This window comes from Lithobates pipiens, unplaced genomic scaffold, assembly GCF_037356315.1.
Source record: "Lithobates pipiens isolate NorthernLeopardFrog02 unplaced genomic scaffold, aLitPip1_a1.2 Scaffold_27, whole genome shotgun sequence".
NCBI classification, from domain to species: Eukaryota; Metazoa; Chordata; class Amphibia; order Anura; family Ranidae; genus Lithobates; species Lithobates pipiens.
In genome coordinates, this window is record NW_027507788.1 from 42550989 (window position 1) to 42565181 (window position 14193).

The 14193-nt window shown below is 41.7% G+C and overlaps 1 protein-coding gene across 1 annotated transcript in view; it reads right to left on the reverse strand.

Moving 5' to 3' along the window:
• UBE4A (ubiquitination factor E4A) overlaps positions 1-14193 on the reverse strand; it is a 66756-nt gene that overhangs the window by 42100 nt on the left and 10463 nt on the right. The window contains exons 3-6 of the mRNA XM_077456887.1: positions 11718-11891; positions 5177-5289; positions 4881-5033; positions 3149-3308 (exon numbers count right to left, since the gene is read on the reverse strand). Coding sequence (XP_077313013.1) covers positions 3149-3308; positions 4881-5033; positions 5177-5289; positions 11718-11891 — 600 coding nt within the window. The remainder of the gene's footprint in view (positions 1-3148; positions 3309-4880; positions 5034-5176; positions 5290-11717; positions 11892-14193) is intronic.

Here is a 14193-nt window from a genome sequence, read left to right on the forward strand (position 1 = left end):
TCCATGCAGTGTTCAGAGTGGAGAAGACAGCTCGGGGCAGGCGATGGAAGTGCCAATATACGGTAAGGGTGTTTGCACAGTTGCATTGCAGCAGCACCTTTTGCATTATATAAACCTTTTACTGGTATGTTCATACTGGGGATTCCTGCATGGCAAGCCCTACCCCAAAATAAGCCCTAGTGTGTTTTTGGTGTACAAAATTAATATAAGACCCGTGCTTATTTTCAGGGAAACACGGTAAGTGTGCCAAGCTTGTAGCATCATACTCAAAAAGACCTGAGGCTGTAATTGGTGCCAAAGGTGCTTCAACAAAGTATTGAGCAAAGGCTTTGCATATGTACATATGATTTTTTTCGTTTTTGCTTTTTAATAAATTTGCAAAGATCTCAAACAAACTTTGTCATTATGGGGTATTGTTTATAGAATTTTGAGGAAAACAATTAATTATATCCATTTTGGAATAAGGCCGTAACATAACAAAATGTGAGAAAGGTAAAGTGCTGTGAATACTTTCCACTGGATGCACTGTAAATGTATTCAAAAGATTCATACAACATTTCCTCAGGATATACACTTTTTTTTGACTGAATCCAATTAGAAAAAGTATGAATCCTGGGTGAAATTTGTGTGAATATATTTATAAATAGACCACCCCCTTAAAGTGCATAAATGGACAAATCTTTTTTATCCAAAAAGTTTTGGATGGAGCCATGAAGAATTAGAACCTCTCAAGTTTTTCTGCTGCCTGTGTCCCGCCTGGAGAGATTTAGATGATCTTCTATTTGTCCTGGTGACCATTGTCATTAGGACAGAAAGTGATGGGCAATTCGAAATTTGTGACCAGCTTAAAAGCGGTGTTCCAGCCGAAAACGTTTTTGTTTTTTTAGGTCAGCTGCTGCAAACACTGTAGCTGCTGACTTTTAATAAGGACACTTACCTGTCCAGGGAGCCTGCGATGTTGGCTCCCTGAGGCCAATCCATCCATCAGATCGGGTGCAGGTGCCTCCATTCCAACGAAGGGTAACCGGCAGTGAAGCCGCAAGCCGACTGCACATGCGCGAGTCGCGTGGCGCTTTGTGAATGGCCAGCTTGTCTTCTGTGATACACACATGTCCCAGAAAACAACAGTGGGGCTCGCCGCAGAAGAGAATGTGACGTCCTCAGCCGCGGCCCCCTTGGATCGGAAGTACTCTTAGTACTTTTACAAAGGTACGAGAGAAAGTAAAAAAAACATTTTTTTAACCACTTCAGCCCTGGACCAATGGCTGTCAAAAGACCAGAGCACTTTTTGTGATTCAGCACTGTGACGCTTTGACTGAAAATTGCGCAGTCGTGCGACGTGGCTCCCAAACTAAATTGACGTCGGGGCAAACGATGTATTGCTGTATAATGCTTCTTGCTATGATCCATATGCATGACCCTGACTCATGTTCTCCCTCCCCCCCCCCTCCCTCTCTTCTTTCCTTTGTTTTATCTCCTCTCTTTTTCTTTTGACCCGAACATGTTGCTGTGTAATGACTGAAAGACTGATTGTACACTGAACGTTATGATTTGTTTTTAATGTACGATGCACTGTTGTATTGTACCAAAGATTTTCTCCTATATGGAGACAAATAAAAACGTGCCTGTTAAAAAAAAAAGAAAAAAAACTAAATTGACGTCCTTTTTTTCCCCCCACAAATAGAGCTTTCTTTTGGTGGTATTTGATCACCTCTGCCGTTTTTATTTTTTGCGCTATAAACTAAAAAAATAGCGAAAATTTTTAAGAAAAAAATGCATTATTTTATACTTTTTGCTATAATAAATATCTCCAAAAAACACTTAAAAAATATTTTTTTTTCCTCAGTTTAGGCCAATACATATTCTTCTACATATTTTAGTAAAAAAAAAAAAAATGGCAATAAGCATTTATTGATTGGTCTGCACAAAAGTTATAGTGTCTACAAAATAGGGGATAGTTTTATGGCATTTTTATAAAATTTTTTTTTTTTTACTAGTAATGGCGGTGATCAGCGGTTTTTATCGTGATTGCGACATTATGGCGAACAGATTGGACCCCCTTGGCGCTATTTTGGGGCCATTCACATTTATACAGCGATCAGTGCGATTAAAAATGCATTGATTACAGTGTAAATGTGACTGGCAGTGAAGGGGTTAATCACTAGGGGGCACTGTAGGGGTTAAGTGTGTCCTAGGGAGTGATTCTAACTGTGGGAGGGCTGGGCTATGCGTGACAGGACACTGATCACCACTCCCGATTACAGGGAGCTGTGATCAGTGTCCTGTCACTAGGCAGAATGGGGAAATGCTCGTTTACATCAGCATTTCCCAGTTCTTGCTCTCCGTGAGACCATCGCGAGTATCCCCGCAGACATAGAGTCCGCTGGATCCACGATCACACTCACGGAGCTTGCGGTGGGCGCATGCGCGGCCGCATGTCGCTTCTTAAAGGGCAACGTACAGGTACGTTAATATGCCTGTTTGTGCCCTTCTGCCTTCTGACAGGGAGTCGAAACTCCTGATGAGAAAATTTGGCAGGTCTTTTGGCTCTATTAACCTGGTCACACCTGAAGATTATGATGACAGGTGTAGGTGGGGATCAGGGGAGAAAGATTTCAGCTAATGCCGGAGCCAGCAGAAGAAGAGACACATTCTATTGACTACAAGTAATGTCCCTTGTGCTGATTTTTGCTTTTTCATTTACTACTAAACTAAGGGCCCTTTCACACAGATCAGTTTTTCTTCCATTTTTGCCTTACCAAAAGCGAAAGAAAAATGCATGACCATTAAATCCTTTGGAACTCTTCATACCAGTTAGTAGCTGGTCAGTTGTGTTTTTAAAAGATTTGCATGGTGCATGCTTAGTGCAGTAAAAAAACGGCACCAAAAAAAACACACCTTCCCATTGAAGTGAATTGAAAAACTCATCAAAAACGTGAAAAACAAGCATCAAAAATACACCTGTGGTTGTATTTTTGGTGCATTTTTTGAGTCACATGTACTTTTTTCACAGCAAAGCACATAAAAAACACATATACATTTTTACCACGTTTTTGCACTGAAGCAGTGTGAAAGCACAGATGCATAATAAATCCATGCATGCATCTACTTTAATTTATTTATTTATTTTTTTGACAGTAGTACTCACTTGCCCCTTGTAATCCCTCAAGCATCAAGTCTATCACCTGCGCTGGAACATCTTGTCCCTGATAGATCTCTGGGGTTAGTAGAAGAGTACGCGCATTTGAAATAGCCAGAGCCTTGCAACGCACTGCATACGGCAGGAGATTCTCTGGTACCTTAGTGACCTGTACAGACAAAGAAAAGATAGTTACAAAGATACAAGCAACTCAATTGAGGGAAGAAATCAAACTTTGCATCAATTATCTTGTAGGCGGAGCATATACTAATTGTACTGTATCACCATAGTAAGAATACGAGGAAATACAATACAAGATGAAAGCATCATCCAAAAATGATGAGCAAGAAATAACTTCAAGTACAAGCAGGGAGAAATATACTCCCCCAGGAAATGTAAATAAGTCTCTCCAAAAGGAAACAACTTCACTGGAGTGCTATGTAGCATTGCTTAAAATCACTCAGTCCCTTAAAAATAAATAAAGCTGCCATCAGGTATAAAGTGAAGACACAACGCGGTGCCTGTACACCTTGTATCAGCTTCCATTTTCCCTTCTATGTTGCAATGTCAGGCAAGTATGATCAGGCAAAGCCTCCTAGCAGTAACAGAGCTTGTCTGCCCCCTCTGCACACATGATATTGATGGACCAATTCGAATGTATGCTTTCTGTGAAAAAGCCGGCAAGCTCTGATACGACTGGGAAGCATCAGAGGTTTGCCCACTCAATGCCGTTCCAGCACAGAAGGAGCAATGAAAGCTTCTACCTCTAGGTGTCCCAACTTTCTACCTGCTAGCAGCCTAAGATTTTCTTAAAGTGACAGTCACCTTATTGGCAACCTGTCAGGACAGAAATGTAAGACCACTTTCACATTGGGGCGGTTCTCAAGCGCTTTAGCGCTGGAAATAGCCTCTGCTAAGAGCCTGAAAACCGCCTCCCATTCATTCAAGTGTGACTTTTCACACTGGGGCGTTGCGCTTGCAGAGAAGTTCCGAAAAGTCCTGCAAACAGCATCTTTGGGGCAGTTAATACAGAGCTTCCAAAATGCCCTGCCTATAGGAATGAATGGGCAGCGCTTCTGAAGTGCCTGAAAAACGCTTCGGAAAAGAGCCGCAACACAAGAGTTTTTATCCCCTTCTTTGGGGAAAGAAGCGCCCCGCTAAAACTAGCAGAGTTTTAGCGCTAACGCGGTCATCACCCCGGTGTGAAAGGGGTTTAAGAGCTGCCAATGCTGACCTAGTCTGGAAGCTGCAGTCCTTCTCCTTGCTTCAGTTTTTAGTAAGTCAGTCTCAGAAAATGTAAACTCATATCCAGATGCAAGTAATGCAATGCTTGCTCCAGATGATCATATTCATCAATTAATAAAGGAAGGATAAGAATGACAGCCCTGCAGCCTGGGCAACAAGTCAGCAGTGACAGCTCTCCTATTTTTATCCTGTTTGGTCTCTTAAAAAGCCTTCCTACCAGTACATAGTACTACAGTGAAGCCACTTCTATGGTGCGTCGCACGCTGACCAGAATTACTAGTCATATACTAATAAGGCAAAAGTAGGCCGAAACACAAAAACGGCCACAGTTGGGTGCCATGAGTTAGCAGAGCATGTGCAATGCTTTAAAAACACATAGGGTGAGTTACTACCAGGCTTGCCATGTAAAAAATGGCATTTACCCAGAAGTCCTTTCTCCTTTTGGAGAGACTTAAAGATTGATGAATAAATCCTTATGGCCTGGTTAAATGTTCACCTCCTTCTTGGCTCTTTGGAAACAGGAAAACAGGAATGGAAGGATGTGCTTTTCTCCAGCATCTCTCTCTGCAGACAGGTTTGGTGCTCCAGAAGTTGTCATAGATATCATATATTTTCCAGGCTCAGGCAGAAGAAGGCGAGTAAACAGAGCCTACAACAAATGCAACAAATGGTAACATATGTAGAAATATAACATGAATACAAAATACTCTCACAGATCAGACTAGCCTACCAATGCAACATTTATTTCTATACCAACTTATTTGAAATAAAGAATTATCCACTGTGTTATACCTGTTCAATATTGTCCATGTCCAACCAATCCTGCCCATCCAGTTCAGAACCCAATTCTTCCAGGTACACACAGCGCAGAGGGATGCCATTACCACTTTTCATACTGGGATCGCCTAGAAAAGAGATCATGTGAAGTATACTGTACAGTATCTCACAAAAGTGAGTACACCCCTCACAATTTTGTAAATATTTTATTATATCTTTTCAGGTGACAACACTGAAGAAATTACACTATGCTACAATGTAAAGTAGTGAGTGTACAGCTTGTATTAGAGTTCTTTCAGTTTTCCAGGCAGACCTGAACGGACGCTCCATACACCACTATGGAGGGACGGATTTCAGCGACGACATGTCAGCTGACATCTGATCCGCTCCGATCCCCTAAATGCAGACAGATGGTAACCCTATTTTCCATCCATCTGGCGGATCGGATGAAAACAGACAGGTGGTCTGTTTTCATTCGATCCCCCATAGAGGAGAGACTGACCTGTCATCCGCCGGCTCAGCAGGGATCAATGGAGCAATCCCTGCTGAGCAAACGGTGTCCGTCAAAACGGACAGCCCCGTGTGAAAGGGGCCTTACAGTGTAAATTTGCTGTCCCCTCAAAATAACTCAACACACAGCCATTAATGTCTAAACTGCTGGCAACAAAAGTGAGTAAACCCCTAAGTGAACATGTTTAAATTGAGACCAAAGTAAGGCAGTGGTTATCTTGGAGGAGTGTTTGGGGTCGTTATCATGTTGGATTGCTGTCCTGCAGTCTCCGAAGGGAGGTGATCATGCTCTGCTTCAGCAGGTCACAGTACATGTTGGCATTCATGGTTTCCTCATGAACGGTAGCTCCCCAGTGCCGGCAGCACTCATGCAGCCCCAGACCATGACACTCCACCACCATGCTTGACTGTAGGCAAGACACACTTGTCTTTGTACTCCTCACCTGGTTGTCGCCACACGCTTGACACCATCTGAACCAAATACGTTTATTTTAGTCTCATCAGACCACAGGACATGGTTCCAGTAATCCATGTCCCTAGTCTGCTTGTCTTCAGCAAACTGTTTGCTGGCTTTCTTGTGCATCATCTTTAGAAGAGGCTTTCTTCTGGGAGGATAGCCATGCAGACCAATTTGATGCATCGTGCAGCGTATGGTCTGACCACTGAAAAGATGTCAGGGCTGGGTTCAGCCCTTCCTTCTCTGAGCTGGCCGCTCAGGGAGGTAAAATGGGTAATTGGGCCCAATTTGGACAATTTCACTTAGGGGTGTACTCACTTTTGTTGCCAGCTGTTTAGACATTAACCACGGAGCCTCTTTCTGAGATTTGTTGTTTACAAGTTAAAGTAATTTTTTTTTTGCTAGAAAATTACTTAGAACCCCAAAACATACATTTTTTCTAACACCCTGAGAAATAAAATGGCAGTCATTGCAATACTTTTTCACACCGTATTTGCACAGTGGTCTTACAAGTGCACTTTTTTAAAGAAAAAAAAAAAACTGACATTTTTGAATTAAAAAATAAGACAACAGTAAAGTTAGCCCATTTTTCTTTATATTGTGAAAGATAATGTTACGCCGAGTAAATTGATACCCAACATGTCAAGCTTCAAAATTGCGCCCACTCATGGAAAGGCGACAAACAACTTTTACCCTTAAAATTTTCTACAGGTTGCATGTTTTGAGTTAGAGAGGAAGACTAGGGCTACAATTATTGCTCTTGCTCTACCGATCGCGGCGATACCTCACATGTGTGGTTTGCACAGTTTTCATATGCAGGCTCACGTGCAGAAGTGAACGCATACATATGCATTTGCTTCTACACGTGAGCTCGTCTTGATGGGGCGTGTGTAAAAAAAAATAAAAAATGTTTTTTATTTTTTTATTTTTTATTTTTTATTTTTTTCACACTGTTCTTTTAAAAAAGGAAAAAAAAAAAATTGTGTCACTTTTATTCCTATTACAAGGAATGTAATCCCTTTTAATATAAAAAACAAAGCATGACAGGACCTCTTAAATATGAGATTTGGGGTCAAAAAGATCTCATATTTACACTAAAATGCAATTAAAAAAATAAATAAATAAAATTTGTAATAAAAAAATAAAAAAATAAAAAATAAATAAATAAAAGACTCTTTAAAAGCTATGGGCAGAAGTGACGTTTTGACGTCGCTTCTGCCCTGCAATGATATGGAGACGGGTGGAGGGCCATCTTCCCCTCAATCGTCTCCATGTCACACAACTCGTCTCCGCTGCTGCAGAGGGCTGCGGTAAGCGGCGGAGGGCACCGGAGCACGGCGGGGGGGGGCTCTCCCCCCACCGATAAAAGTGATCTTGCGGCGAATCCGCCGCAGAGACCACTTTTATCTTGAAGCAGACCACCCGCTGAAGAGGATACCATGGTTATGGCAGCTAGCTGCTGCCATAACAATGACACTCCTCTTCAAAGTACCGACATATAACACAATCACGCTGGCTGCGCTTCACTACAGAGCAGACCTTGTGTGCCAGGAGGTGAGCGGAGACATAAGGACATTTTAGTTGGAGAGAGCAAGCGATCTGCAAGATCCAGTCTGCCGATTTTGGTGTTGACATCCACAAGCTAAAGGCTGTGGCTGGGCTATAGCCATCTGTCCATTATGCTTACCTTCTGGTAAGCAGGTCTATATTACAGTGGTGGGCACTCTCCTGTCTGTTTTTATACACTGTGGTGACATCAACAAGCTGAAGTTATAAATATGGACTTTCTGCATATTCATATGGTTTGATTTGGTCAATTGATTGATTTTTTTTAGCGCAGCTTCTCTATTTCCCATTATCCCTTGTGTGAATCCTACTTCATGTTGCTGCTTGTTTTGGTTCATATATGCTTTTCATGTATGTCAGTGAGCATAATTTTTACTGCGGTTTATCTTTTTTTATACTGATGTATAACGATGGTGGGTGGTCCGGAAGTGGTTAAGTGGTGTATTTGAACCTACAGATCCCGACGGACAGGGATGGATCAAGGGCCATTCTGTCTTTGGATGCCGCCAAGGCCTTCAACAGCCTTCCTGTATAGTGTATAGTTGCCAGGGACTGCCACATGTTAGAGGAGTTGTTTTAACTCTGAACTTGGGCTGGCTGAGGCTGGCCACGAAGGATGCACCTATGTGTACTGTATTCCATTATAGATGACCGGGCTTCTTAAAACTGTATCTTTCCTGCAGAGAAGGGATGAGGAGAAGGGGATAGTAGCTGTAGTTTGCACAGTTTTTTTTTTTTTTTTTACTGTGCGATTGTTATTTGTACCTGTGTTTTTTTGCCTGGTAAATATTCAATAAAAAAACGTAAATTAAAAAAAAAAAAAAAAAAAATACAAAGAAAGGCGGCCATGTCAACGAGTTACCTACTGTGTTCACTATATAGAAGGGAAACTGCTCAGTACAGGATCCAGAAGAGCATGGCAATCATTGTAATAGCAGTGACTACTACAGTCATTCCCTGCTTCCACAGTGTTCTCACGGGTATAGAATATACACACTTACATTGGTGCAAGCTGGGCCAATGTAATGATGCATTAAAAACCATATCTGAAGTTCAGTTTTAAAATAGTGTTACTTCTTAAATGTGGTATACACTATATACAATCACCCGACACTAGTTCGTTTCCACAATCCATGACTTAACCTCACAGTTGACACAAATACGTTTTAAACTGAAATTGTAACACTGACATAAGTAATTTTTTTTTTCCACAGTAGCGTGACAATCCCTCCACCTCCGGTCTAACTAATCACTCTCACCTTGAGGGGTATGTTGGCGTTGCGTTGTTCTGAGATAAAATTATTAATCGAGGGGGTGTCTATTCTTCTTACTTCTCTGCCTAGCTGAGTAGTGGGATAATCTCAAACAGCAATAGGGCTATGCACTAAAAAAGTTCTAACAAATATACAGTCATCAATTAATGTCCATATGTTAACAGTGGATAAAACTATATAGATATTCTACAAACCACCATTTAAAGTGCAAATATAATCAATGCGATTCTAAATCAAGCATAAATAAATTAATCAGAAAGTGCAAAGTGCTTATTTAAAAAGTGTAAATAAATAAACGCACTACAGAGGTGACTCAAAACCTAAAAAATATATGTATAAAATCCAAAGTGGATAATAGTGATACTTTTCAGAGGATCTATGCACCAAAATTTAAACTTCAGCATAGTATATTGGTGCAGTGTAAAAAGAATAGTAAACACACTACAGAGACAACTGCAGCGTGCGTTGAGCAAATCACTTCAAATTCTGTGAATTGTATGCCCATCCTAAAGTTATGTATATATAAATAGTCAATTCAATATATAATAAGCACGTAGCACTTTTTTCTTATTAATTACGTTTGAGCTGGATTTATATATGCATACCTCTGGGGTGGACATATACCGTATATACTCGAGTATAAGCCGAGATTTTCAGCCTCTTTTTTGAGGCTAAAAGTGCCCCCCTCGGCTTATACTCGAGTCATCGCTGTCTGCCTGCTCGATCAGCGTGTCGAGCAGACAGACAGCGGCCATTCTATAATTCAAAAGCCGCGCCTCCGGCTCCGCCTTCGCCTGTGATAGGCGGAACACTGAATTTCCCAGCAGCCTGTGTTCCGCCTATCACCGACATCGTCTCATCCTCGTACTACGGACGAGGATGAGACGATGTCCGTGATAGGCGGAACACAGGCTGCTGGGAAATTGTGTTCCGCCTATCACAGACAGGGAGGCGCGGCATTTGAACAGGGGAATGGGCGCCGACGAAGAGCGGTGATCCTGGGACGGGACCGGACGGAGGCTCGGCTCGGGACGGGACGGGACCGGACGGAGTCTCGGGACGGGACGGGACCGGACGGAGGCTCGGGACCGGACGGAGGCTCAGGACACAGGTAGGCTGGACACACACACACACACACACACACACGGATGGACACACACACACAGGGATGGATGGATCGATGGACACACACACAGGGATGGATGGATGGATGGACACACACACACACAGGGATGGATGGATGGATGGACACACACACAGGGATGGATGGATGGATGGACACACACACACACAGGGATGGATGGATGGACACACACACACACAGGGATGGATGGACACACACACACACAGGGATGGATGGATGGACACACACACAGGGATGGACAGGCATATCTCACCCTCGGCTTATACACGAGTCAATAGGTTTCCCAGTTTTTTGGGGGTAAATTGGGGGCCTCGGCTTATACTCGGGTCGGCCTATACTCGAGTATATACGGTAATTCACAGAATTTGACGTGATTTGCTCAATGCACGTTGCAGTTGTCTCTGTAGTGCGTTTACTATTCTTTTTACACTGCACCAATATACAATGCTGAAGTTACAATTTTGGTGCATAGATCCTCTGAAAAGTATCACTATTGGATTTTATACATATATTATTTAGGTTTTGAGTCACCTCTATAGTGGGTTTATTTATTTACACTTTTTAAATAAGCACTTTGCACTTTTTGATTAATTTATTTATGCTTGATTTAGAATCACATTGATTATATTTGCACTTTAAATGGTGGTTTTGTAGAATATCTATGTAGTTTTATCCACTGTTAACATATGGACATTAATTGATGACTGTATATTTGTTAGAACTTTTTTAGTGCATAGCCCTATTGCTGTTTGAGATTATCCAGCTACTCAGCTAGGCAGAGAAGTAAGAAGAATTGACACCCCCTTGATTAATAATATTATGCCAGAACAGCACAACGCCAACATACCCCTCATCTCTGTACCAAGTGGATAAGGTTTGATCCATTTCGGTGGACGCAGCAGTTCTCTGATTTAGTTTCTATCAGTGGTAGAGCAGGAATAATTTCTTATCAATCACTCTCACCTTATGGCATGGACCCCTGTGCAAACAGGTGGTCATGCAAGCGGGTATCAAAAGGATTAACACGGACCATAAACTTCTCTCATGTCTCCTTAGATCTCAGCAAGGACGCCAGGTAATGGGTATAAAGAAAAGATGGAAGTGCTCACCGCTTAAGTAAAAGATTTAATTTTTGTGATCAAACACAAACACAAACTACTCTACAACTACATAAAGATGATAAAAACACAGTATGTAAAGCCGACAATCGTGTTAGTTTCGTAAGGCAGCAGCGGGTGACGTCATGCGTAGCTCCTCCCCCATACGGGTTACATTCAATCAGAACTTCGACATCACCGGACTCCTCCCCCCTTTCCTTCATTAGCAGACGGAGGCACTTGGGGGGGGGGGGGGGAAGAAGAGTCCAGTGACGTTGATGTCCGTGATGTCACCGGATCTCCGACAGAACTCCCCTAAGACCCGGAAGCCGACGGAGAGGTGAGTACCGATCAAAAGAATTTTGTTCGATCAAAAAAATTAATAGATTAATCGAGTAATTAATCTTTAATTTCCACAGCCCTGTTTTAAATACAATCACAAAATGTGTGAATCTCAGATGAAAACATTTAAAGATAGACCATTTACTGCGGATAATCTCATACTCACTGTTATCCAATGTAATAAGGAAGATTCTCTGAATCATATGATTGATGTTCAGCTGTTCACATATCTCTTGTTGAGATCGAAACGATCGGCTTATTTCTGCCACAGAATCATCACAGTCATCTAGGCTCTCTGAAACACTATTGTCAGAATCATCGAGACTCTCGCCTGCATCATCTATAAAAAGAACAGATTCTGGTTACCATGAAATACTGGAGCGGCTGAAGTTATTTATAACAATGAATGTGGGAAAGGAAAACACAATGTAAGTTTTCCTAAGAGTATAATGGAAAATGGACACTGTCCTGAATGTGGCGTGATCCAGTCAGGGTTTGGGCAGCCTCTTAAAGAGACCCGGCTATCAGATCCTTTATTACAACAACAATCTTCCCATAAGCTGTAAGTGCATTTAAAAATATTTTTATGGGAACATTGCTGTTGTAATAAATGATCTGATGACAGGATCTCTTTAAAAGGCTGTCCAAGCTCCACCCAGATCAAGCTGCATTCTGGACAACTTCAAGCATTCCCCCCACCATTGTAAAAAATTGATGCACCTTATAAACCACAGTCCCTCAGTGAGAAGATAGGACTAACCAATGGCAGATGTGTGTGAATCACAAGACTGGCTGTACAAATATTATTATTATTATTATACAGGATTTATATAGTACCAACAGTTTACGCAGCGCTTTACAATATAAAATGTGGACAGTACAGTTACAATACAATAAAATACAAGAGGGTTAAGAGGACCCTGCTCATAAGAGCTTACAATATCATAGGGTGGGGCGAGTGGTACAAAAAAAAAAAAAAAAAAACATTTACAGTGGGGAAATTATTTGATCCCCTGCAGGTTTTGTAAGTTTGACCACTTACAAAGAAATTAAGAGTCTAGAATTGTTATCATTAGTTTAAATGATAGAACAGAACACAATATCAACTCCCCCCTCCCCCCCCAAAAAAAACAAACACATGATACAAATGTCATAAATTTAGCTGCAGTTTAGTGAGTGAAATAAGTATTTGATCCCCAAGCAAAACAGGACTTAGTACTTGGTGGAGAATCCCTTGTTGGCAAGCACTGAGGTAAGACGTTTCTTGTAGTTTGTTACCAGGTTTGCAGACATCTTAGGAAGGATTTTGGTCCACTTTTACAGATCTTCTCTAAATCTTTAAGGTTTCTTGGCTGTCGATTGGCAACTGGAAGTTTCCGCTCACTCCATACATTTTCTATAGGATTAAGGTCTGGAGAATTGCTAAGCCAATCCATGACCTTAAAGTGTAAGTAAACCCCTCTATCGTTTTCAGCCAAGGAAGCTGCCATCTTTTCCTCTGTTTAAGCTACAACTGCCATGATGCTGTACATGTGATCTGTTATGACACCAGCCATCGGATAGTTTGACAGTTTGGTTGAGAGCACAGCCAATGGGAGTGTTACATTTCCAGCACGTGCCGAAAATTAAATGGTTTTATGGATAGGTTTACTTCCACTTTAATGTGCTTCTTCTTGAGCCACTCTTTCGTTGGCTTGGCGGTATGTTTTGGGTCATTGTCATGCTGACATGAAAGACCTATCAATGACCCATCTTCAGTGTTCTGGCTGAGGGAAGAAGGTTCTCATCCAAGATTTTACAATACATGGCCCTGTCCAATGGCACCCAAATGCGGCAAAGTCAGTCTGTGCCTTTATCAGAGAGACAGCCCCAAAGCATAATGTTTCCACCTCTGTGCTTGACTGTAGGGATGGTGTTCTTAGAGTCAAAGTCAGCATTTTTCTTCCTCCAAACACAGCGAGTCGCGTTAATGCCAAAGAGCTAAATTTTGGTCTCCTGACCACAGCACTCCCAATTCTCCCAATTGTTCTCTGAATCATTTCACTGTTCTTTGGCATTATTGTACATGTGACGAGCATGGGAGGAGGAGACAAGGGGGCTTGAGAGCAGGTGGTCTTGTGACGAGCGAAGAGGACGGTTTGGGTGATATTTGGAGGTAAGTTTGGTGATGTAGCATGGGGAAGAGTTGTGAATGGCTTTGTATGTTGTTGTTGTTGTTGTAAATACTTTTTCCAGGTAAGCAGAAAACATATATTGGATGTGTTTCAATTGTGTATCAATTCTAGATGCTTGCATGCAGTTTCAAGTTAGTGTATGTCATGTTTTAGTACAATAAAGGGTCATTTTAGATAAATGCACAATAATGAAAATTCTGCAATTACATTCATAAGTGAGATCCAATATACAAATTACATTCATGCAACATTATTTGTGGCTTTGGATCCCTTCACACAGACCGCATCTGGTCCATTCAACAGAAGATTAGTAATCCGAATGGGAAGGGTATCATTTTTGTTCAGTTGCAAAAGTAGCAAGGTCAGCGCAATTTCAGGTGCTACTTGATAGACATCTGGGTGGCTTCATGCTCAGATGTCTATTGAAGTCACACCTGAAATCGGCAAAAGTAGTGCAGGAACTACTTT